General features: G+C 43.8%; 1 protein-coding gene and 1 long non-coding RNA gene across 5 annotated transcripts; one reads left to right on the forward strand and one right to left on the reverse strand.

Moving 5' to 3' along the window:
* The first annotated feature begins 756 nt into the window (after positions 1 to 756).
* Positions 757 to 18,770, forward strand: LOC120800791 (axin-2-like). Of its 4 annotated transcripts, none has more exons than XM_040147149.1 (11): positions 757 to 1,078; positions 2,623 to 3,563; positions 6,047 to 6,187; positions 9,738 to 9,840; positions 11,627 to 11,767; positions 12,377 to 12,798; positions 12,941 to 13,090; positions 13,192 to 13,425; positions 13,596 to 13,700; positions 14,301 to 14,426; positions 16,996 to 18,770. In XM_040147149.1, exons 2-11 carry the CDS (start codon positions 2,734 to 2,736, stop codon positions 17,120 to 17,122), a joined length of 2,379 nt encoding a protein of 792 aa, XP_040003083.1. In that variant the 5' UTR covers positions 757 to 1,078; positions 2,623 to 2,733; the 3' UTR covers positions 17,123 to 18,770. The 4 variants fall into 4 exon arrangements, with proteins under 4 accessions (XP_040003083.1, XP_040003086.1, XP_040003085.1 ...); XM_040147151.1 differs by lacking the exon at positions 757 to 1,078 and adding an exon at positions 1,427 to 1,487; XM_040147150.1 differs by lacking the exon at positions 757 to 1,078 and adding an exon at positions 1,515 to 1,711.
* On the reverse strand, positions 9,209 to 26,478 carry LOC120800792. Its single transcript, XR_005709015.1, has 4 exons — positions 26,400 to 26,478; positions 25,963 to 26,106; positions 12,874 to 13,052; positions 9,209 to 10,775 (listed from the first exon to the last, which is right to left on the reverse strand). It is a non-coding gene; the product is annotated as an uncharacterized LOC120800792 (long non-coding RNA).
* Between the last annotated feature and the right edge of the window lie 152 nt (positions 26,479 to 26,630).

Raw genomic sequence — 26,630 nt, forward strand, 5'->3', positions numbered from 1 at the left:
ATCTTTGTGGCTAAAAGCCTGTGACTAATATGTAAAGTATTTGACAGTTACACTCTATAGGATTATTAAATCAGTGCTATAACTTCAAAAATAGGTTTTAAATAATTGCAGACATTGTTTAAAATTAAATTTAGTCACAAATTCTTTACTGTCACTCCCCTCACTCTGGTAATTCTTTTATTAAGTAGGAATGTTACAGGAACGACATAAGGATAAAGCACCTAAATCTCTCCATACATTGCACACCAACAGAGACGTATTGAAGAAAAATACCCTGCCATACAGCGGGAGACATACATGTATACCAAAATGAGCTGTAAAAGTAAGACAGATCCTATCATAGTGGCTTCTCCTCAGCTAGTCGGACGCACTAAAGTCACTCCAGTCACCTAGAAAGGCCACGGGCAACAAAAGTATCGCTTTTGTTTGCTTTGTGTGTCTGTTGAAACTTTGTGTAGTAACAGGCGGACTGTAAGAATAATGCCATTGGCTCGGTAGATCACTTACTTCTGACGCTCCAAAGCCTCGGGGAGTTGGCTCTTGATTGCCTGTCTTTGATAAGGTCCTGGCACACAAGTAAATCTCTTCCCTGTCTAGAAAAGTTGGTTGAACATTATTCCAAGAGTAAACGCATGGGTTTTCTAATGAGGACTGCTTAAACGGAACATACGCTGTAATTTGCGCCTCTTTCTATTCCCTTGTCTTTACCGTAGTTCATTTTGTTTTGTTTTATTTCGTTGGTTATTGCAAAGATGAGACGCTGTGTTTTTATGTATCTTCCGGGACCAGAGCAGCGGTTCTTCACTTTGAAGTCCACAGTTAAACCCTCAGCCCAGTTGGTTTAAGAACAGCCCGGAGGATTTCTACCGCCTGCCGTGACTTCTTGAAACACTACCTGAGGAGAAAAGTCGAGAGGAGAAAGCTTCTCCCTTGTTTTCGCGGCTGCATTAAAATTATCCGACGTGATAGGACATTACGGGACGCAGGAGAGCGCCGGGGCGGTTTAAGGCACAGCCTGTTGTTGGACTACTTTACTTTCACGTTTTCTAATCAGTGAGGCGACTCGGGTACATGGATGGTAAGTTGTAGGAAAGCTGTTCCACAGGCCCCCTCTCTTGGCCGCTTTGATGTGCTGCTGCTGAGCTTTGAAGTTGAGAAATGCGGGCTATGTTTCTTGTTTGTGGGCGAGAAATACGGTGAGGTAGATAAGAAGCTTATTTGTGTGTGTGTGTGTGTGTGTGTGTGTGTGTGTGTGTGTGTGTGTGTGTGTATGTGTGTGTGTGTGTGTGTGTGCGCGCGCGCGCACATGAATGTATGAATGTGTAGCCCAGATAAAAACTGAATATTTGTCGGGTGGTGCGTCTTCTAGCTGGGAAAAAAGTGGGATGCATTCTTCAGTCAGAGCTCCCCTCCACCCCCTCCTTCACCTCCTCCAGATTTTGACACCCCCAGTGAACTACATAGGGACTGAGCCTGCCTACTCTGAGGTCAGTTGTTGAATGGGACAGGGTACATTAAACTACAGCGGTTGTATTGCAGAGAGAGAGGACACATGTGGCACGGCACAGGCTCGAATCAGTCCATCGTCGGTTCTGTCTTTTTTGCTGGATTACTGTTTGGAGAGTTTTGGACTGTACTCGGCTCTACTTAAAATGGAGTAATAGTTCAACTTTTTAACGGGTTTTGCTCTGGTTGGATCTGCTCTGCGATGGTATGTTGTTTTACGCACGTTTATTCAGCCTTCATCCAGTGGATTTTAGAATCGTTTATATTACACTGCAGAGTTAAACTGCCCGTTGAGACTGTATAAATAAGTGTGTAGCATTTGTAACTGCCAAACACACAGTTTATGCCATTTTTAAGTGCGCATCGTTTCGCGGAGCAATGTTGCAGTCTCTGTAGTTTCGACGCGAGGCTCCGATTAAATCTCTCAGGTGCTGGATGAGCTTTTACTCCAAATATAACAAGTCTATCTGTCGTGTTGGTAGTTCAGACACGTTGCCGGGGCTGTGACTTTAATAATGTGCTGTAACAGCCTTTTTGGGCAGATATTAAGGCGATTGATGGCTTACATTTACGCATGAGCGACGAGCTTTTCCCGCGGGGCTTCTTACCTCTCGTACATTACGACGTTTAGGGTCATTGTGGTGCAGATCAGATACATTTCCACTCGTCTGTACACCTCTGAGGCGGCGAGGACAAGTGTAGGCTGCGAGTGGAAACGAATCGGTGTGTGCGTGTGAGATGCAGACGGGGGCAGGGTACGGTCGTCCGAAACAGATTGGGAATTAATTGGAGTTGAAGCCCGTGACATGGACTCGTTAGGAAAACACGTGTAAGCCACAGTTGTGAGAACACGGTTTTGGTGAAGAATGAGGCTGTGTGAGATGATTATTCTTGTAAAATGTTTTTTGATGTGACAGATCAATGCACGTTCAGAATGTAGGCTGCAGTTGATCTCTCATTTAGATTATAAATAGATAAATAAAACGAAACAAAGCCTTTCATATTTCCTTTCTCTGTGAACCCGGCGAGGGTTTCTGAAAGGGACTGTTTACTTGATGTCTTTCTTTGAAGTTCAGCAGGATCTGGCTTTGATTAGATCAATACTTTGTGTTTCAGAGTGAAGAGGAGCTAAGAAGCTCCCCCGCTGCTTTTAGAGAGTGAGGAGGATTAGGCTGGAGCTCAGTGGAGGCACGACGGCACTCTCACACGGCAACCGGAGCTGGAGCCATGAGCAGGGCGCTTACGGAGCACATCCACAGTAGCTTCCGAGAAGATGCTCCTCGTCCTCCGGTACCGGGGGAGGAGGGAGAGGCGTCATGCTACAACCCCAGCAGATCTGCCAAAATGAGAGCCCAAAACAAGGTTAAAGATACCCCCGCCGCCGCGCCTCCCGGCTCCACACCGCGGAGGAACGAGGATGGACTCGGGGAGCCAGAGGGCAGCGCGTCTCCGGACTCGCCCCTAGTCCGGTGGACCAAGTCTCTGCATTTTCTCCTGGGCGACCAAGACGGTGCTCACCTCTTCAGGACCTTTTTGGAGCGGGAGAATTGCGTGGACACTTTGGACTTTTGGTTCGCCTGCAACGGCTTCAGGCAAATGGACTTAAAGGATACCAAAACGTTGCGAGTTGCCAAAGTTATTTTCAAGCGGTACATCGAGAACAACAGTATTGTCGCCAAGCAGCTGAAACCCGCCACCAAGACCTTCATAAGGGATAGTATTAAGAAACAACAGATAGACTCGGTCATGTTTGACCAGGCACAGACGGAAATTCAGTCCAACATGGAAGAGAATGCATACCAGATGTTTTTGACCTCTGACATATACCTCGAATACGTGCGCACCGGCTGCGAGAACGCAGCTTACATGAACCACAGCGGTCTCGGCAGTCTCAAGCTGATGTGCGGATACCTTCCTCCTCTGATGGAGGAAGAGGAATGGAGTTGTAATGACCTGAAGGCAAAAACGTTAGGGTCTGTGGTTGGACTGTCTGCAAAAACCCTGAGGGCTACTGCTACCATCCGGACAGCAACTGAAGTCCTGGAGAACAGTTGCAGGTAAGAGCAGCGCTCACCTAGCAATGCATGCCTGTGTTATTGCATCTTAATGCGTGTTGGTTATTTTGAGCATTGCTTACCGTCTTCATGATCACCTTTTTGTCATTAGTTAAACTACCCTGAATATGTGGCAGTTAGAAGTTATTTTACAAATGCCTAAGATAGAGATAAAGGCACTTGATCAAAGGGTCTCGGAGGAACATGCCTGTATATTTGTGCCCTCCTGCCTTGCAGTTAGCCAAGGGGTTGAAGGGGTGGAGGGGCGGGGTGGGTACAAAACATCAATGGATCTGAGCCTTCCTTTTAAGTAAATGGTGTCTTGCAGGCAGCCCTCTGCTGGCTTGCTCAAGTTTCCTGTGCTTTGAAACCCTTCCTCCGGTTCAGGCACAAATTCAGACACCGAGTCTCATGACTGTTACAGCTACGTAAAACACCATGATGCTATTGTAAAGTTATGCTGTATTTTCACCCATGCCATACAGTTATCGTATACTGTCACAAAATCTCCCCAACTCAGAGTGATGCTAATACAGAGTTAAAAGAACTTGCAGTGCAGTCAGTCAGTCTTATGCCAGGCGGAGATATTGTTCTCTTGGTCACAGATGAGAGCAGAACTGTTTGTGGAAATCATTTGGGCTTTTATCTTAAGAACTTGTCCTACACATTGTCCAACAGCTGAAATCTTTTCAAGCCAGGAACATTTTCCAAAACTGGATTTTATGCATGAGCCTGCATCAAAGGGCACTTGAAAGGTTTTAGCTCAGCTACTTTATCCTCACATCTGGACACAATTATTACTTAGAAGTTTGACAATGTCTTGATATTTGGTTTGGTAGGAAAATAAAGTTTATAGATAATCCATACTTTCCCTGTCAAGTTAACCAAACATTAAGCGAGACTAGGGATTAAAATGGTCTCCAGCATGACTTTTTTTAATGACAGCGTAAAAACTAATTGATTAAGTCCAATAACTCAACTTAAACACTCCCTTGAGTGTCAGCAGATGTCAGATAACATGATAGCACTAATTTGCTTCAAAGTGATCGTGTTGAGTCAGGAACCAATAAGCACACAGTTTGTTGACATGTCGGCATCTCCTGGTTTCCTGGTGTGTTTCCCTGCATTCTTGTTTTTCACTAAAAGAAAAGCGGGAGGGAGAGAGTCCCCTCATTCTGCCTTCCGTCACCCGCGCTCTCCCCCTTTCCCCTTGCCCCTCACCATTTCTTTAGGTCAACCAATTTCCATCTCAAACATGTGGAACTAATTTTGCCACTGCACAGATTTCTTTTTTCCCTCTTTTTGAGAAACCTCCAATATTCAACTCCAAAGTGATAGAAAAACACAACAACAACACATCCTCAGCCCAGTTCCGCAGCTTCAACCACAGAAACCACTTTGCCGTAGATTGTGTGTGTATGTGTGTGTGTCACTGTTTTCCTTCCTCTTTCTCTTCTGTCCAGCACTTTTATCTCCCATTTTTGAAAAAGAAAATCTGTCTGACAGAGACCAAGCATGCTTTGGAGGGAGACAGGGAGACACAAGAGGAGGGGAAGGGAGAAATACAGGAGGGGGGGGGTCATGAAAGAAAGAAAGGAGATGGAGAAAGAGATCAGGGGGTGCAGAGAGCCCAGCTGTGCTAAATACCTGACTCTTTGCGCGGACCTTCCAAAGGTCAGGTTTGTGCTTGGGGCCTACGGCTTTAGTCATGCTGGGGTTCTCCTCTCAGCACTCCCAGCAGAAGGCATTCTCATAAAGAAAGGGGCCCTCCTTCCCCCTTTCCATCTCTCCCTCCCTCTCTAAAGCTCAAGTTCCCCCTTCCTCTTCTTCCCTCCCTCTTCCTTGTCCACCCCCTTCACCACTGGAACAGGAATGCAACACAGCAGGAGAGAGTAGAAAGACAGAGAGAGAGACTTTGGAAAGGAAAGCAGGGGAGAGTGGGCAAAGGAGGGGCCCCAGACTGGATGATTGAAAAAAGGAGGGATAGAAGTGAGAGAAAGTGACGGAGAGTAAAGAAGAAAAAAAATGGAAAAGTGCAGGAGTAATGGTATAGAGATAGCAGAAGAGAGAAAGAAGGGAAATGCTGTTGTTCATTCACACAGCAAAGCTGCTCACTTCTCCTACTTCACCACCCCTCCTCTCTCACACACAGACACACACACTCACACACACACACACAATGCCCCGGCATGTTAAGAGAGGCGGAGGCAAGACGAAAAAAAAACCCATGGCTCCATCTCTAACACTTGTCACATTCCTCAGGCCCCAAAGTCTCGTGAAAGTGACTCTTAATTACACAAATCTGCAGAGAATGTAAACAAAACAATCTCCGAGCTGTCATGTTTGCTTTTAAAATCTGATAAAGTTAATAAAAGAAGGAAACAGAGAAAATAAACTTTATCAAACTGTGTCACTTCTGTCCACTGTCTCTGTACCGCAGCCTTAATTGACATCTCAGTAAAGCATGTTTCCTGGGTCTCTCACAGGTCTCACCGTCGAGGAGACCCTGCCAGTCCCTATTTTGTCAACTCTGGCTACATTTTTGCCCCTGCCACCAGTGCCAACGATAGTGAGATCTCCAGTGATGCCACGACAGATGATTCCATGTCCATGACAGACAGTAGTGTGTAAGTGTTTTTAGTTTTTATTGAAATCAAAAAGTTGGTTGGTCACTTTAATTTCAACCCAGCTTGCTCTGGAGATAATGTAGCATTTTCAAAAGGCTCATTTCCATTCAGCTGAACCTGGCCAAAGCTCGTTGAATTTTATTATTTCCATAGTATGTAAACGTGCCTGGACTAGAGTTCAGTCAACACCTTTCCAGGAAAACGTCCCGGGGTGTGAAGAAAACATTTGGCCTTGTAGTTTTACAGACTCAGCCTTTCTTTGGGCCAGAGGACTGCACTGTTGCAAAATAATGGTCTGTAATGTATTTTAATTATCCTCTATGATTGACTCCAGGTAATTCTATTAAACTGTAGTTGTTGCTGTGGCCTCCAGGGAGATAACTCTGGGAAAGTCATTATGTCTAAAGACCTTTTGAAGTATATTCTGAGAAGAGGCTGGAGGAGAGGGAGAAAAAATGGGAACGTCTTGATGTGGGTGGGGGCGTTGCCTCATTTTCCTCAAAGTTGAAATGTATCCATCCCAGCCTTCTGCCACAACAGACTTGTTTTTTTCATATTATCTAATCGCTTTTTCCCTTTGAAGAGCTGTAGGAGAGGGGGAGGAAAATGGTCATTCGGGCCTCAAGACAAACTCATTGAAAAATGTTGGCACCAAATGAAAGGAGGCTTACTCACATGGTGGGTCGGTTTCCTGCCACTGGCCTCTGTGGCGTGCTGAGATCATGTGTCTGCGAGGCTTTCACAGGGGTTACTCATTTCTAGACCTTGGGACAAGGCATAAGGAACTCCCCCTGGCCAGACTAGGGCACCCCCAAAAATCACCTCCACCCACCCAGCCCTCCACAGATTCTCTCCTCCAGCCTCCAGAGCCAATAGCAGGAGTGGTGAGGCTCGAAGTGCAAGGGAGTGAGAAAATAAAGTGCATGGAGTATAAAGGGCTTAACTGAATCGCTTTCAGCCTATTGTTAGGTGAGGGGAGCTTAGGGGGATAAGAGGGTGGCTGGCTGCTTTGAAAATGACTTGCACAACTGAATAGGAGATCCCCATAAAGTAAGAGCCCATGAAACCATGAAAGAGTCCACGGCTGTTTTCTCTTCCCCAACCTGGACAAAGCACCCACCCGTCACATGGTTCGCCAGGGTGGGAACTGTTTGGACTGATAAAACATAGTTAGTGAGAGGGAAGTTGGCAAGCTTTGTTTGTTAATGATGTTTTGCTGCTAAGTTTGGGGTTCTTGTTACTGCACAAGCTCCTCTGGGTTGTTGAGTTTTACTTTTGAAGAGTTTCCTGTGTTTCTTCCTGTGCCTTGAGGGACGGTGGCTTGTAGTCTCAAGGGTACAGTTTGTGAAACATTGATTTTGGTAGTAGGCCTCACTCATTGGCAGTGTGGCTCCACTATCTGATTCTTCTGGTCAATGTCACTCTCAAATGTCATTTGCAGAACTTGTTCAGATGAATAAAGAAGAAATCTGTTCATTGTTGAACAGCATCATACAGCATCAAAGTCATATTTATTTAGTAGTTATCGCCCGGGTCTTTGACACAGAGATCTCTCCTGTCCTTGTCCCCTCTACCCCTAACTGATTTTAATAAAAAGAAAACACACAACTTCTTCCTCTCTCATTCGAGGGAACAATTTGATTAGTGTGTCCTTTTATAGTGGTTAACAGGCACACTGCAAATTTGCATCTCATTTCCCAGATAAAGAACAAGAAGAGGAGGATTTGGGAAGGGGGTGGAAGAAAAGGGTGGGGGGATTTTTTTCTCTTTTTGCTTATATCTTATTTATGGATTTACTTGGACGCTGGGGAATGCTGCTGCACCAACTTCAAACATTACCTTATCTTACAAACCAGCCTTTTGATGTTGCTGAGATCAGAGGCTCACAGCAGAGCGCTTGCCAAACGAAGATGGCAGTGGGTGCATATGTGCATGAGTGTGAGATTTCAAAGAGGCAGCAGAAAAAGTAGCGTTTGGGCTAGGTCAGACACTTCTGAGCAGCCAAAATGGCCAAGATAATTGGCCCAGCTTAAGTGGCAGCTGACTGGAAAAGCTAGCAGACACAGAATAAAAAATGGAGAATAAGATTCACAGAATAAATGCCTAATTGCCCTGAGACTACTAGTATTCCTAGCTACATCTCCATTTTCATATTAATATATCAGAGCTACAAAGCCAGCAGCACTTAAGCAGCATTTGCTAGATTGCTTTAACCTGTTGTAGGTTCTGACCTGAACCAGTTACTGAGGTTAGTGCAAATTCTTCTGCTTTTTGGCTGGACTGCAACAGCGGGGCAACACGCATATGCCGCTGACTGACTGAGTTATCAAGTTACACCATTGGTCAGCCGAATGCCAGGTGACTGAGTGCTGAAGTCACACTATTGGTTGGCTGGCCGAATGTTGAAGTCTCCCCACTGTCCGTTGCTCTTTCAAAAGTTTCTTTTACATCATTAGGGGGGCGTTTGCGTTTAGTGTTGCTAACTTAGCACCTTTGTCGCGAGATTTACAGACTTGTCAGACCTCTTTAGCGACTTTTCTTCACAATAGCCCCTAGCGACGAATCTAGCAACTTTTTGACAAACCTTCTCTACTTTCCATAGAAGAGAGTCGCCAGTATTGCCCTGGGAGCGCAAGGTCGGGCTTTCCCTCCACAGGCACACATCTTATGCATCTCATTCAGTTGCCCGCACAGCAGCTGCATAGACGTGAATGAGCTTCTAACTTTCTCTCTGAGTGATCATTTTACAAGTAAATGGAGCTGAAATCACAACACAACCATTGTATTTAGCTTATGTGTGTGGGGATTTGGTCAGACGACACAGCTATAAAATCAGGATTTTAGCAGTGCAGAGCAGCAGCTTGGAAATGGCTTGGAAGTGACTGTTGGTTAATATAGTCTTAATGACCCGTGTTTCAGTCCCTATTTCATACTTGTTCCATTGTTTGACAGCAGAAACAGAAAAACATGTGAATGAGAACAGCTTTATTGGGAATTTGGCTGTATTAAAATACTGCATACGTGAGCACAGAGAGTAGGAGAGAAGGAAACAGATAAAAGGGCGGTCCAGCCATATACTAGGTTTTGACCTAGTCTTGTTAAACAACTCCTGTCAGAGTTGACAAGGACTGATGTAATCTTATCAGTGGGGCTCTTCTTTTGAAGCCTGTAGGGATGTTTAGCATATCTCTCCCATTGTTCTGGTGTGTTTTGTTATGTGTGTTTTTGTTGCCTTGGCTTCAAGGGCTCCCTGGCCTTTTGATTTAACTGTAATGTGCCTAGTGGGTGGTTACTGGGTGGTGCCTTGTCGGTCACTTCAATGATAAACTGCCTCCTAAGGGCTCTTTCTCCACAAAGATTGGCTAATGGTGCTAATGCACTAACTATTGGTGTGGAAATATTGTGACCTGCTTGACAGAGTAGTAGTAAATCATCAAAAATAACATCCACTGGGTAGTTGGTTATAATAGATAAGTAATTTATGAATAAGAAAGAAAAACTGTCCGGTTTTTTTTTTTAATGTAAATCTATAATATCTTTGGTTTTACAGAGATGGAATTCCTCCATACAAGCTTGGCACCAAGAAGCAGCTCCAGAGAGAGATGCATCGCAGTGTCAAGATCAATGGCCAGGTTACGCTACCCCACTTTCCTGTAAGTCCTACTTCCTTAAGTTTTACTTCCTGTCTCAGTGTTTCCTTTTTTGTAATCAGCTAAACTCAAACTTTTACACGCTGACAGACAACTGGGTCCGGATTCCCTCGAGGAGTTGTGCTTTATTTTATTTTAATTATTTATTTATTTATTTTTAGAGCTTATGTTGTGACAGAATACTATATTTCATTCCCTCACTCATTTTCATATAAAAGTCGGGGTAAATGAAAGGCAGGATTTACATACAACTTCACTTCTTCTTCAGCTGTTTCAAGCCCCTTCTTTCCTACCATCCCAGTAGCTTCTGTAGGACTGTAAATATAAACTTGCGTAGTAATCTCTGTATTCCATCTCAGTAACTGTAGTGTCATAAATTGTCATAACTTCAGATTACTCTTCGAACTGGCTAAATTTACATCCCAGCAGATGAATAGGAGGCACATCACCATTCAATTCCGCTTTCCTCTATTCCCACCCTGATGGTCCCATTAGTATTTGGGTCAGACAGTGTATGCGCTTTGAATTCAAGATTTTGTTGACCTGCTAAAGTTGTCGTGGGAAGGTTTAAGGAACTGAGTTAGAACAGACTGACACAGGTTAGGAGGTGGATCTGTTTGAGACAAGAAAAGAGATATGAAATTCTTTTGTCTTCATATCCAAACACAGGTATGTGTGTGTGGAAGAGTTTTGTGTGTGTGTGTGTTTGTGTATGCACTTGACAGTGTTTCTGTTCCCCCTTTTTTTCTCTTTTCTTCTCTGTCTTTTCTCTCTCTCTTTTCCTTTCCCACTTGCACTCCTTTAATGTCTCCCTCCTGATTTGGAGATGGCTCTGTCTCCCATGATGCACCAGCCCCAGGCAGCAGGGGCCCCGTGCAGGGCTGGCGCTCCTTTGCCAGCAGCTCCGCTTGCCTTTCTTCTTCTTCCCTTCATCGTGTCTACAAAGAGATGAGAGGAACAACAAAAAAAGAGTCAAAATCAAGAAAGCTAGTGTGCCAAATAACAAAAAGTAAGAAAGAGAGAGAGAGAAACCGATGCATATAGTTAAAGAAAAAGGAGGATAATGTGACTAGAGTACCTCTGAGCTGCCCTGCATGCAGCCAGGAAATAAATTACTACTTCCCCTCAGATCTTCCTAGTATTTGACTCCTCTATCCTCTCCCTCCCTCTTTTCCCTCCTCCTCTGTCTTGCTCTCTCCCTGCCACCATTGCCACTTCACAAATGCACATCTCAATCCTCTTCCTCTTTTTTCATGCTGTTAATTTTGTCCCCTTCTCCCTTTTTTCTACTGCTCTCCTTACTCTCTCTTCTCTGTCGATATCTGGCTTTTATTTGGAGATTTAAAGCTGCGTGTCCCTCCCACCCCTAGTGTGCGTTTGATGTTTGACAAGGGCCCTTTGAAGTGTGCTGACTTCAGAGGCTGCCTAGCTGATGGCTTGGTCGGGCTACAGAGAGTGCAGGCAGGGGGCCTCCCCTCCAAGCGAGACCAACTGCTACCCCACCATCACTACCCCCTTCTCTCCTCCTCGCCCAGCAGCCTGGCACTGCCAAGGGCACTGGGCATGAGAATATCTGGGGAGGGATGGGCGGCGGAGAAGGTCTGGGTTAGCTCGAGGGCAAGGGCATCTGGATTAGGCCTTTTGGAATAGTAGCCGGCTTTTTGGAACAAGAAAGGATTAGGGCAGGGGCAATGGATTAATGCACCATATTGCATCTGTCAGAAACACTAAGCAGTTACACTAACACACACACTAAAGTGTCCTTTCCAATGTGTTGCTTACCCTACAGAGGACATACCGGCTGCCTAAGGAGATGACTCCTGTTGAGCCCTCAGCCTTTGCTGCCCAGCTCATCGCCAGGCTGGAGAAGCTGAAGCGAGAGCAGGACACCATGAGCTCATTGGAGGAGAGGCTGCAGCAGATCCAGGAGGTATGGATTCACACAAACCTCTTTTAAACAGCCCAAAACTTCCACATTAGGCATGACTGCCGCACTGAAATTCTAACTAGTATCCAAGTTAGCATGGAACGATGGTACCATATTGCACTACAAAAGCCTTTATGCCATCTTTAGCATGTCGAAGAAAAGGGAAAAGACCAAGGGATTTGAAAGTCTGTCTTGGTTTAGCAACATCTTCCCTTTTTCTCTCTGTCCTCCATTATTTCATCTGGAGAAACTTTCAAACTTATGTTTCTAGACACACTTGGAAGTTCCTTCAAATAGTTAGCACTTAGCTGCTCTCCAGTGGCACGTTTGCTGAGTATGTGTAGTGCCAGTCTCTTTGTGAAGCACAGGCACACTCTGCATTATAGATGAAGTGCACCCAAAGCCTGTTAGTGAAGATAACAGTGCAGCAAAAAGGAAACTCAAATCAAGTTATCCAGGCGTTTGCTCTCACTGACTTCAGAGTACGATAGATATAAGTTGGTATAAGTTGAGACATAAATTCCTCTGCTTGCTGCCTCTCCCACATGTGACTGTGTATGAATGTTTCGTCCATTGCCTTAACTTTTTTTATTGTTTTCCTTGCCTGTCCAGGAGGAGGAAAGAGAGGAGAGCAGCGACCTCGCCAGCAACACCTCCCTCCATCACCCTCTGCTCCCATCAGGCAGTCAATGCGAGGAAGACCCCCAGGCTATCTTAGACGAGCACCTATCCCGTGTCCTGAAGACACCTGGCTGCCAGTCACCAGGTGTGGTTCGGCACTCACCGCGCTCACGCTCACCAGATCGGACGGGTGCCATGGTATCTTCTGGCCACGGGCCCTTCTTTGGTGCTTATCCTGGGGCCGCCAAGGTTATAATGACAGGCAGACAGTCCACAAAGCACATCCACCATCACTACATCCACCATCACCACGCTGGGCCGAAGCCCAAGGAGCAGATCGAGGCCGAGGCGGCTCAGCGCGTGCAGTGCCTCTGCCCTCCAGGGGGCGCCAATTATTCTGACTTCACCCCTGCGTGAGTGTTACTTCTGAGCTCTGCCTACACCGTTTGTCAGTCAGCATTGTACATTAGACCTATTATCTTTACTACCTAAAGTTTTCCAAGTGGTAAAGCTGGTCAGTCTCTGGTCCCAACATGCCTCTCCTTCTCCTTCCAGTCGCTGCAGCACTTTGTCCAGACGGCCAGTCAAGGCCTCAGATGAGGGCATGTCTTCACCACGCCTTCCCCTAGATGCCACTGACCGCTCTCAGAATGTTTGGCAGTGGATCCTAGAGAGTGAGAGGCAGGGCAAGCATAAGCCACACAGGTAAGTTTCTTCGAGGAATCACCACATCATTTGTACCAAAGAACACCAGAGTCTTGAGGTCACAGCTCATTTTACATACTGACCCTTCTTTATCCTAACAGCACTCAAGGCCTGAAGAAGTCTAGTCCGCTCGACTCCAAGACCCTGCCTGGTCGGACTCACTACTCTTGGGGTGGAGGTGGCATCGGTAGTGGGACTCACCTCCGTGGTCACCACCCGGGCCACCCGTTCATCCAGGACCCAGCCATGCCACCCTTGCCCCCACCAAACACTCTGGCACAGCTAGAGGAGGCCTGCCGCAGACTAGAAGAGGTTTCCAAGCCACCAAAACAGAGGTAGGCAAACTTGGACACTCTTACACATAAAACCAAAACTGCCAATTATACATATTCCCCATCTTCCACTTTTGATTTACCATGTCAGAATATGGTGTAAATGATGTTCAGTTGTATTCTCTTCATATTGATGTGAATACTGATAAGTCATCGATCGCTGATTTTGACAGGCATTCAACAGCAGCCAGTAGCCTTCAGAGAGACAGGAGCCATCCAGCAGCTGCCTTCCCCACTGGAGGCAGCCCTCTAGCCAGCCCTGGACTCCAAGCAGACGAGTACGGGTGTTTTCTTTTACTTCTCGCTTCCTTAATGTATAACACAATCTTCACTTTATTTCTACAGCTATTTTTTCTTTCTCAGTTGCTTTCTAGTTTTCCAGATTTCATTCCTCATACACTTTTCTGAACGTTCCCTCTCCTTCCGAGCTTGTGTTTTCGCTCTCTTCCTCACAGATTTTCTTGCAATTTCCTTCAAAGAGAGATGTTGTGAGTCAGCATAGCTATGTCTTTGAACTCCTCTTCTCTCGCTTTCTAATCATTTAAGATTAAACATGCTTTAATATGGAATCCTAACTACCCACACGTCTTGCAACACACACACTCACCACTGGGAACCAACAGACATGTGTTAAGTAGCCCCTGGTAACTAAAATTTATCGGCCCCCTTCATACATTTGTTGTTGAAAGGGGTAGGTGTTTGATGTTAAGCTACAGCCACCTGGCTGTGAGGCCTCTTTTAGTTTTAATTGGATGACCCTCAGTGGGCGAGCTGTCTGTTGGCATCCTTAATTAATAATAGAGATTCTTTGTCTACATTCAATACCCTGACTTCTACAAGTGCAGCTGTTGAAACCATTTTTCATTTTGCATTTTCAGGTCTAAAGAATTAGTGGTCACCTACTTCTTCTGTGGTGAGGAGATTCCTTATCGCAGCATGATGAAGACCCACTGCCTCACCCTGGGACACTTCAAGGAGCAGCTTAGCAAGAAAGGCAACTACCGGTAAATATTATCCACAGCACACAGATTACAGTACGCTAGCACATACATGGATAGATGTTTATTCACAACTGTTTGGATGGGCGGGGTTACCTATCTGTGTATGTATGTGCATTTGTTATTGTACTTGTATGTGATTGTCTGCTGACTGGGAGTGTGAAATACTGGAGCCTGATAGTTGAAAAGAAACTGGGCTGATCCACTGTATTCAGAGTAGTGTGTGTGTGTTTTTTTTTTTTTTTTGTGTGTGTGGGGGGGGGGGGTTCTGACATCTGGTACTGATTTCCATGGTAAGGCAGCCTTAATAAATATGGCTTTGAAGCCTGGGCCATTTTATTTTGTGCACAAAGACCTTTGTGAGGCCTCCACACTATTGCATCAGGCATTAAAATCAAATGCCGCAAGCAACATCTTCTGTTAATGACTGATAACAGACAACACGACCTCCTGTCAATGTCAGATGATGAAGGAAAATTCCAAAACAACGCAAGAACTCGTAAGGTAATTTGAAATATAATTGCGAAGAAATTTGGAGTCAGAAATGAAAACTTTTAAATCAGGAACCCCAATGTCAAGGAAGTCCAGGGTAGCTTTATTAAGTAACCGTTTCAGTACTGCGTAGGTTGTATGCAACTGAAAAGACATAAAGCCTGTGTGCTCATGACATCAACATTAGATTACGGCCACATCTGCTTGTTAGGCAAGAGAGAGAAGGCGGCCTGCAAACAAGTCATTGCACCCCTGCTATCCTGTAACTCTTCAGTGAGTGAGAGAGAAGGGGGAGGTGGATGAAGCTACTGGCTTCAATGGCAACAGAATGTGTGGAGTTGGTTAATTTGGACATGGCAGCGGTACAATGGAGAACAGTATGCCGTGGCTCTGCCAGACGATATTGGTGCCAGATGTTGCGAAGAGAGAAAAATCCTGCCACATAAAACATGTTCCAATGGAAAGACTCCGTCGGTCTCTCTCTGTCTCTCTCTCTGAAGCAAAGTGATGACTTTGAACTATTTGTGAGTGAAATGTAGCATTGAAAAAAATCCAGCCAGTTAAATTTAGAAGGATAATGCATTTATTTGGTTTGTACTAATGACGATGAAAAGGCTAAATCCTGCCCAGCAAAGCCTAGACACCAGAGGAAAAGTTTGCTGAAACGCCATATCATTAAACAAAGCCATTACTCCTCTGTCACATCATTGCACACTTGAGTAGAGAGTCTTGCAGCCGTGGTAACACAACGTCCTCCTTCGTTTGTGTGTAATTACAGTCAACATGGAAAATAAAACAGTATGTGTACAGTTTAGAATGCCCCTCCTTACATGTGTTATTTGAATGACTCTGAGCTGAGCGATAAAACAGACCCCCCCTTTTTCTTCTTTTTTGTACTCTGAACGCAGGCAGACATGGGCAAAATGAGGCATTTTTCCATTACAAAGCTTATCATTAAATCCCCTCCCGCTGATCTTTTGCTGGGTTTAAAGTAGAGAGGAGAAATCATTAGGAGCTCCAGGAGACTTCACAGTCACTGGGACCAAGCTAACCCTGGGAGTTATCTCTGCTTGAGAGAAGAAGAAGAAGAGTGGGCTAGCTAGGTGACCCGTGACCTCCAGCAGACTGTCTAAGCAGTCGCCACCCTTCCTCCTCCCAGGTTAAAGCCCCTCAGGCTCGGCCTGCATCCAACCTATCACACCCAGTCACCGAGCCAGGAAAGGCCTCATCTCTGCATCCGCTTTTTTCTCTTCCTGCTCCCTCTTTTTTTCCTCTGTTCTCGGCTGGTGATCGGAAAGCTGCCCAAAGTGTGTTTTTGTGTGTGTGTGTCTGTCTGTGATGGCAGGTGTGTGTAAGACAGAAACATGGGATGTGTGTATTTATGTGCAAGCAGCGGAGTTTGGTCTTGCAGTCGCAGGCAGACTTTCAGGCACCTGAAATGTCAACCTGTGTGACAGAAAGGCCCTTCATTTGACAGCCAGCCCAATTAGAAGTCATGGAGACTCAGAGAAGGACGGGGGGGGGACTATTGAAGAGAGGGGGGGGCTTAAGAAAGCCTCTAATTAACCCTTCAACTTTAATAACACCTTGCAGGACAAATAGGCATCCGTAGAATGGCCAGCAGTCAAGATGAACAAGTGGATGAGGAGACAGGCACACATGGATGAACACACACAGACACACAAACAGGCTGTTTTCTAGCAACTTGAATTATTACAGGGAGTGTTTAAACGGAGGGTTCAGCTCTGTTTGTGCAGCAGTGTGATGTGGAGTCAGGCTCTGCCTTTGAAGTGTGCAGGGATGGCATTGAAGGCTATGACTAAGTTGTTTTGAGTAGGATCCATTTCTGGCTCTCAGAGTGTGTGCGTTTGTGTTTGATTTGGACTAAAGGGAGTTGTGCGCGAGCGTGTATATGGAAGTAGTTGTGTAGGTGCCTCAAAAAGGTTTAAAACACAAAATGTATCAGATGCACTCCTGCTGCCAGTCTGTCAGGTTTCGTTTGAGTTCAATTTTTGTTTTTTTCACATACACCTACGCTCAACATTTTCTAATCACAGCCTTTCTCTTTGTTTTTCTTTCTTAGGTACTACTTCAAGAAGGCAAGTGATGAGTTTGAGTGTGGTGCCGTGTTCGAGGAGGTGTGGGAGGATGCCACCGTGTTGCCCATGTATGAGGGCAAGGTCCTGGGCAAGGTGGAAAGGATGGACTAAAAGCCACTTTGTTGCCAACCAACCAATGCCCTTCCCTGTCCAACCAAAAGCTAAACTGTCCCTAAAAACTTGAGCAAGAGACTCTATGTAATTAACAAAAAACACTCTGGACTCCTTTTTTGTTTTGTTTTTTCTATTTCGTAATATTAAGCTAAACAGAGTTAATATATCCAGCACAAGAGGAGTGATTGAAGGAAGACGAGCCAATGAAGTATACCGAATCCAGAGGAGGTGCTGCCCCTCCCTGAATTTCTCAGCCAATCAGCCTTAGAAACACAAGGGAATGACACAACAGACTTTTAAAGGCCAAGACAAGGATGATGATGATGATGATGATGATGGGAGGCCAGTGGGGGGGGAGGCGCCGCCCTTTCTTGAATATAACCACTGAAGATGTAGATGACTGTTTTGTTGTGATGTGATGAGAGACTGATGGTGCATTCACACCGGTTTTCCGGCTGAGTGCAACAGACTAGCGGGCGCTGAAGATGCAGTGCCACCAACCTACTCTTAAAGTTACACTCCAACATCGTTACAAAAACGTCTGTACGTGTGCATATACATACATGCATATATGTATATATACATGTATTATATATATAGATGCTTTTTGTCATGAGTTGAAAGTTTTTAAGTATTTATTGAAAAAACCCACTCCTTTCCCTGTTCTCCCTTCCCATGTCTTCTTAAACCTGTGGTCCTTCCCCTCCCTATTTCCAGCCAATGGGCAAGCTGCTTTGAATGTTGGGAGAATACTGTGGTGATATTGTTTAGTGTTTATTTTTGTTTGTTTTTACTTTACACAAAGGATGTGACACTAGCCTAGCACCTCCCATAGCCTTGTAGCCCCGTCTGACCCAAACTAACAACCTAAGCAGTGGTCTTGTCCGAGGCGCACTCCCTCCACTACCCTTATGGGCAATCCCAGTCTTAAATGCTGCTGATAGTTTGTAATGTTAAGTTTGTCCCGCTAGCATTTCCGTTCCCTCGTTCTCTCCCCCTCCCTCTCTTTATCTGTTTCTCTCAGTCCAGCGACAGAGCTCAATCTTTTTCGTTGTGCCTTTGTTTGTAAACCAGGCATTGCACAGGAGGGGGGGGGTGAAAAAAGTTGCATATACACACAGAGGAGACCTGGAGCACAAGTTGTACCATCTAATAATGGCAGTGTTTACAGCCCACACACCAAAATAATTTGTGCTTACAAGAACCAGTTTGGGTCATTGATAAAGACTTTTTAAGGAAGTCAGCTAGCGTGTCAAAAAACACAAAAAAAGGAAAAAAAAGCAAACATTGAAGAATTATGGCTCCGATATCCTTTGAATGTTGTTACAGTAACATCGTATATAGCAGAGTTCCTGTATACATTGTAATTATGCATTCTGAAGTATGGATACTGACACATGTGATGCACACATAGAGTACACACACACACACACATTAACAGTACACACATCAAACACACTATCGCTGGTGTTTTATGAGTACAGCACCTGTGCCTACATGGATGCCATACCGTGTGCTACCCTGTTTCAGGGTTTTAATATATATCCCTTGATTCTCAGAAGGGTTTTATGTTGAAAAGATATTTTTATGCTTTTAATAATATCCTGTAATCATGTTTTTTTTTTTTTGTTTGTTTGTTTTTACACCACGGCCTTTTTTGTTTTGTTTCATTCTATCTAAACTGTAAATTATACATTATATAAAGAGTTTCATTTAAAGATTTACATGGACCTATAATTATTGTAATTATTGAGAGATGTAGCCTTTATTAAAGTTTTATATTTTTCAAATGAAAGCCGATGTGACTGGAATTGTTTCTTTCATGATACAAAGATACTTACTTTCCCTGCACCTCTCGATGTCAACATACCTTTTCATATTATGGCCAGTTCATACTGCACAACAAACTTCCCAGCATTGGTATTAGATCATTTTTTTCTGGTGACAAGAACGGACTGGAGAGTCCACTTCAGGAAGTCATAAATGTGGATTGGTCTGGGACAGCTGGTAATGTATAAACACATTATGATAGATACGGGGGTTCTGGTAAATGTACAAATCTAGAAAAGCATAACTCATGGACTGAGTAGTTAAAATAATACTAATAATATCACGCTTGGGTCCTTGTAACATTCCTTTTTAAAGGGATACTGGAAAAGGTAAGCAAAACCTTAAAAAAACCTACTAAAAGACATCAGTATCAGCTGCTCAATGAGAAATGTAACACTTTACCTAAATGATGAGAAATACTGGATAGTGGAAATTACACTACAACAAGCTATTGTAAGATTTTGGTAAGCAAGAAAGGTGTTTGGAACCTGTTGTTAAATACTTGCAAAAATGATTCTTGACAGCTATCTGCCTTCTCTATAACCTCTGTGTCTTCCTCAGTAATGAAGAACATAAAATGTTATCGTCACTATTAAAGAAGTAAAATATTTTAGCGCTGTGGACACAATGCAGACTGAAGATAGAGAAATGACTTCATTTAAACCAAATGATTATTGAAATTAATTCTTGTATACACTTCCCACAGGAGTTTCAAAAACAGCTAGAATGAAAACCTGAAAAATGATGAATTGTTGAAAAAAATAAAGTGTAAATTCAATATGCGCTGTTAATTCACAGTGTAAACAGACATAACTAAAAGCTTTTGATGCGTTACAGGCCCTCAGTGGTTAAATGTGTGGGTTCTGTATTCAACACTTAAATGAGAGACATTAAGCATGGAAATGGGGGCATGGGCTAATTGGTCCTACTAAAGAGCAACGAGGACCAGCGCTACTCTCTGACAGTCAACACAAACATTAATGAAGCACCCTGCATCCCCTATCAGAGGGCCCAGCCATGTTTGCCTCAATTATCTGGCTTTATTTCAGCAGTGGGGGGAAAAAAGAAGAAAAAAAAAAAATCAGGAAATAATTCAGTGTTGGGGAACGCGATGCTGTCTGCTGTGTGCAGACTCACTCACTTGAACAGCTCAGTTCAAACTGTTGACATAAAAAGAGACTTTCAATTGGCCAAAAGCAGAGGTAGCAACGTAACAAAGATAACAACAGTCATTACTGACAAGCTCTCACTTCCCACAAAATGATTTTCTCATTTCTTTCTCCCCTGATAGCTGTTCCTGGCAATATGGCGAAAAAAGGAAGAAAAACACACAAGCCGCCAATGCTTGTCACATCGATGAGATACTGTAGGTTTTTCTCTTTCTTAAAGCACATACGTACTCATTTTTTGACATGAAAAAATAATTTCTGCAGTAGAACAGTTTGTATTTTTAACACCACAAATAGCAGATCCATTTCCCAGACCCTTTTCATCAAAGGCGCAGAGCCGTGAAACTTCAACACATAATCAATGCATTACATAGAGCCCAAACCTCAAAATCAATTCCTTCATGGTCTAAACTTTACAATGAGGAGGGTTTAATCAGGCCAAACCAGCTAGTTTCTGTTGAACTCTCAAGAACAGGGCAGGTGTAACCCTCCACCCTTCTACCCCCACCCTCCCCGCCTCTCCCCAACTCTATTTTTACAGCCTCTTGGGGCTCTGGCTTTGAAGGGAAACCTATCCAGGAAAATTGCTTGCATTTTTCCCCACCAAAGCGCTGATAGATGGACATTGACTGTTGCATTCCCTCTCTTGCACATCAGGAGCTCACCCCCCACCCCCTATCTCCTCTCAGCTTTTCCATGGCATTCCAGTCCTAATAGGTGCTTTGTTGAAGTGCATTGCCGGTTCCATATAGCTTCTGAAGTTCCTGTTTTCACAGTAACTTGACTTCCATTTGTTGCTGTCGACTCCTTTAACTTAAATTTTAATTTGAAGCACACCATTCTTTCACAGTGCCTTTTCATCCACGGAGAATATTTCTGCAGTGTAACTTTGATTTCATTGGCAGCATTCGCTTGTCTTTCCCAATGGCCCCGTATTCCCTATATGTCCCATACCCCACTACCTTCATCCCTGTCTTTTTCCAAACAGTTGCATTCATTCCTCCTTGCATTGTGGTAATTGGCATAGCATGGTTGAGGCTATTGTAAACATGGCTGTGTGAAACTGGTATAAAGAGGCACCAGTCACTCCCCAGGCTAAGCTAGTGTGCGAGGCAGGCAGGGGCTGCTGCCTATTGTGCTGGTGAAGCCTTTGTAGATTTGCAGTGGGCCCCCTTTTAATCGCCTTCTCATACACTGCCTGCCGACTCGCTTTGCATATTTAATTGCCAGGTAAAATCATTTTGTCGACAATCCGTTTAATTATTTGATTGTACAGTAACCGTAAAGAGTGAGCGAGGCGAAGAGGAAGGGATAAAGGGGGATAGAGAGAAGGAGAGAGACAGAGAGAGAGCAGCAGGCAGCGGAGAAAGAAAGAGGTCTGTTGCCAGAATAGACATCAAAGCTGTGCCTTGATGTTGATGTTGAATGGGCATTAATGGTTTCTGAAGGCAAGAGATTGCACAGGAAAAAAAAAAAAAAAAGAAAGAGAGAAAAGAAAAAAAAATAAACCCTCCTTTTTCTCTGACAATCCCGCCAGCAATCTCAGTAAATGCATAAACATTGGAACCCGGTGCCAGATAGAGGGGTTGAACAGAGACAAGGAAAGTGAAACTGAGAAAAGCTAGTTGGATTGTTCACTTTCATTTCCCTTTAATGACTGAAAGGTGAGTAATCGAAAAGATGGGTCAAATGGACTGACTGGAGGCTGGCAGTGGTTAGGAGGCCATTGCATGTTAAACCTTTGGGTTAAAAGATTCAAACCAGTGTCTGTTAACTCACCATAAGTCACAAGCATCTCAAAGTAAGATACATTAGGTTGTGTCTCATCCTCCTAACTAACACTGTTGGTTTGCACTGATTTTGCAGCACTGTACCTGCAGGGAATCTTCTGAGCAAGTATTTTGCAGAATTTTAACTTCTTTTGATCCAAATATTGGATGGATGCTAATTGAGGTTACACTGAATCCTAAATGCAATCAGTAATTCAAAGCATGTTGAAAAGTCCATGCTAGATTTAGCCCACGGCATCCCATAATACTAGTCAAATGATACAAACGTGAGACATTATCACCATATAAAGTTGATATGCTGCATGTGTTAGCAAGTTGGGTTTTTATAAGTAGAAGCTCAAGTGGTTAGAACAAGGTGCATCATTGCCCCAAAAAAATTTTTTCTGTCTTTTGGCCTGTAAAAAATTTCAAGTGTACGTTTCCCCTGCTTAGCCATGTACCTCTTTCTTGACACTTTTTCATCCAACTCTGTCAACCAACTCTGTCCTTCCCTCCGCTACACTTGAGGATAGCAGGCATAACACATCGGACACATGATACTGACAGGAGAAGTAGTCAGGGTAAGGTAGCCGAAGACTTTATAGAGAAATTAATGGTCACGCGTCATCCTCTGTTGGCTACTCTGCTTTGAGAAGTGAACCGCTCAGGTCCCAAAGAAAATGATTAAGAAATAAGCCGTGCGCTCCTTTTAATTGTTCGCTGCTGTCGCTGGGACAAACAAAGTTGTTGCGCTACAGTTCAAGAGTGTTTTTCACTGCAAATGGTGTTTTCCAATACAACCCTCAAATGGATTTTGTATTACATTTTTTCCCATCTATTATTATTAAACTATACAGATATACGATTTGGACTTAAAAAGAAATAAATACTTTTTTTAGTCTAAGCATACCACGGCAACATTGTCACCACAGAAACTCAAAGAAACATTTATGCAGTGGAAATGATCTGTTAACATGAACATCAATCAGTAGATTTTAATATCAAGTTGACGGAAAACACACAAAGTGTAATATGAGAATACTTGCTCCACATGATGGAAGGATATAATACTGCCTTTGCATTCTTGAAGCGAACCCTAAACAGTGGATGCTGTGCTCTTTCCTGTCACCAAACACCTGAATGTTGTCTCGTTTTTCATGATGTGTGCGGTGGGGCTTGGCATTTGCGTGTGAACAGTCCAAGCTGGGGGCTTTAACTGCAGCTTACCTCTGAAACTCATCCAAAACCACCTTGATCCTCTTTCGGCTGGCACTGCTGAAGATCTCTCTCCCTCTCTCTACCTGTCTCTGCCTCTCTCTCTCCCTCTCTCTACCTGTCTCTGCCTCTCTCTCTCCCTCTCTCTGTCTGTCTCTGCCTTTCTCTCCCTCTCTCCTCCAGTCTGGCTGTCTGTCTCTCCCATCCACTCACCCTCTCTCCCCTTCTCTTGTGTTGTCAAGTTTACTTATCTTTCCAGCTTCCCTGAACTATCTTGTTTCTCTGTCATTCTGTTGTGAGGGTGATGTGTATGTGGGTGTGAGGGTGTTGAGGGGGTATCTGCTATCTGAAGGGAATATCTAGATTCAACATAACCTTGACTAGCATGTTTGCCTGTTGAGCAAGTACATAACTCTCCTCCTTTTACTGACTTTACCCAAAAGAAATCTGGCATTCAAAGATGATGTGCTCAAGATACGAGGTTAAAAACAGATAGATGATGCAAGATATAAAAGGACTCTGTCTTTACTGTTGATAAAAACCCATTTTCTATCAACTTGTTATGGGAAATTGTTTATAATTCATGATGTATGCATGATAAACTGATAGCGAAAAGACACCTGAATACTGATTGATTATCCATTATGCAACTGCAAATATACACAATCAGCCACAACATTAAAACCAAAAACTTGTGTGTGTGTGTGTGTGTGTGTGTATATATATATTTATACACACACACACACACACACACACACACACACACACACACACACACACACACACACACACACACACACACAATTAGGTACTTCAGTGTAGACCTCAATCATATCTTGATGAGCCTCTGAAAATTAAAGGACTATGTCCATAAATTATAAAATATATAATATATATAAATTATCAGCTTAGCTCTGGAGCTTTCAACCACACCTGATGTTCTTCATCTGTGGATGAAAGTGCCTCAGTTGTCATCACGTGCCCTAAATATGGAACTTCGGGGGGAGATTGTAACCCGTCTCTATTTAAAGATGGTTGTTTTCAGCTTCAGAAAGCTCTCAAAAGAGTTAGTAAGTGGACCTGATTTTATTTTTTTTTGTCCAGGTCAAGAACTGTTCTACTCAAATTATGAGCAGATTACTGGAGAAATTGTGGATAAAACTGATTATCTCATGGCCAGCAGTTCTGTGCCTACAGTAATCACAAACTGCCCATAAGAAATCAAAGGAGAAAAAGCATATAATAGCTTTCTGGCCCTCTCTGCTCTGATTTAAGAGCACTCTTTTTGGACAACTTTTGTTCATTTATTTTGGGAGCATCCATCCATCTCTTTCCGTTTCTCTCTACCTCTGCCAACTCTATGTCAGCGGTGGATAGGCATTGTCTATTTTGTCTAACTACCCCCTGTCAGGTCTCAAACCACCCCCAAGGGAAGCCTGTGTTCTTTGGGAAAGATAGAGCTTTGGGCCCAAACCACTGTCAACAAGGGGAACAATTTGGCTGGCAAGGGCCATATTTACAGATTGGTGAACCACAGCTCCATTTAGCAGTCTTCTTTCGTCAGTAAACACCACAGGACGGTATCTTTCTCAGATCTCAAGAGGAGGAACAGAGATAGAATTATGCCATGCAACCCAAAGTTGGTCTATGTTGACCACCAGTCGGACCGCCATTGTTTAGATCTTCAGAAAGGCCAAATGATCCGATAACATGAGTTTGTCATGGCACGCAACTTTGTTCACATTCCTCAGTGACCCATCGGAATGCAGTCCCTCGAAAGGCTTCGCCTGTGGCCTCAGTTTGGAGGGTGTGTGGTGTATTTTGAATCCATCAGACTCTTGTCTTTTCTTGTACCATCCTGAATATTGGGAGCGGCATTTCTAAAAATACAGTGATTAGAGAGTTGTGTTTTTTAACATGAATGCTTCAACCTAGTCCCCTTCGGGCCATTGTACATACACAAAGTATGCAAAATGTGTGAAGATATGGCAACCATGAGTCTTGTTAACCTGTTGGCCCACGGTACATTGAGGCAGCCCGGTATGCAAACAGAGAACTGGTTTGGAGTTTGGGGTCAGAAAAGACTTAAGACTAAAATCCAATACAGATAAAGGCTGCTTCTGTGATTCTGGTTCCCCCTTTGTTATTGTTCAACACTCCCTTTTAAAAATATTATTCTGCTATCAATAGTGCAAAAGCTAACTTGCAAAGACAACTGGGATAAAGGTAAAACCACAATTCTCATTCAGATGTCAAGAAGAAGAAGCCATTTAAATAAAGGAATAGTCATATTCATTAGATTTTTGCTGATGTGCTTGTTCTTGTTCTATTTTGTTAGGTGTGAATATAGCCTATAACATGGAGCTGGCTAGCCAGTCTGTGATTTAGTTTTACTATCATCACATTATCACTTCAGTTTAGCTCCACTCACCCCACATTTCAAAAGTGCACAATGAAATCGTTTCAGTTTTGCTCTTGCTCTGCACATGTACACCTATATGTTCTGGAGCTGTAAATTACTCCGTTCCTATGTTGTTTGGTAGTTTAAGATGACCAGAATTTATCGAATTATAGCACAGTATACACTGAGCGTTGATAAAGTCACGTTATGTATACAAGATATGTTCCAAATTACAGCTCAAGCCGATTCAAAAAGCAGTTTATGTTCCAAGACCCCGACATTAACCACAAAGAACCTGCAGCAGCAACCAGTCATTGTCATCCATACATGTCTTGCTTGGGTGTGGCTACCACTGACAATATTGAACTGAGCTCTTTTTTAGAAACTGGGGAATTTCTCTGCACTTTTATCCTAAGACAGCCATAGTGCTTCAGTGTTGTGCCTCACACATACCTTCAGGTCCGCAGTCCATTCCCCAGACGGCTGTGGGAAAAGTGGTGAGGCCACTCTGGGTTTGGAGGCCTCCCAGGAACCACGGGGATAAAAACTAGCCTCTGTCATGTGATGCGGTCATGTGACTCTCGCGGAAATGGAGTCCTATGAAGAGGAAAGGCAAAGGGGGAACATAAGATTTTCAACAAATCAGTCAATATAATAATAAATGTGAAATTCCAGTGTGCATATATATAATATCTTGTTTCATGATCCCATGAAGCCACAGTCTTCTATCTCTTGTCTGTGCCCTGCAGCTTGGATGGAAACCAGATCACCGTTTAGTGGCTAAAATGATCTAAACCTTCCTTTGATTTTTTTCACTGATTTTCACCATCCAAAACAAGTTAAACCACACCAAGGGTTTACATATGCCTAAATGAACCTCTGAAAACCACCTGGGTTGTGGGTGTATGAGCCTTCAAGCCTGACTGTTTCCCATCGTAGACGCTCTGCCTGGCAAAGCTCGGGGCTTAGCCGCCATTGTTTACTCTTTACCCACAGAGCCCAGCACCTGTTAGAGATTGAGCTGTACAAAACCCAGCTGCAAGCCATTTTCATCTAACACCCAGGAAGATAACTATCCCTGTAGCACAAATGATTAGGCTAATCGGGCACGATGATGGGAA

The sequence above is a fragment of the Xiphias gladius genome, chromosome 15 (genome assembly GCF_016859285.1).
Source record: "Xiphias gladius isolate SHS-SW01 ecotype Sanya breed wild chromosome 15, ASM1685928v1, whole genome shotgun sequence".
Lineage (NCBI taxonomy): Eukaryota > Metazoa > Chordata > Actinopteri > Istiophoriformes > Xiphiidae > Xiphias > Xiphias gladius.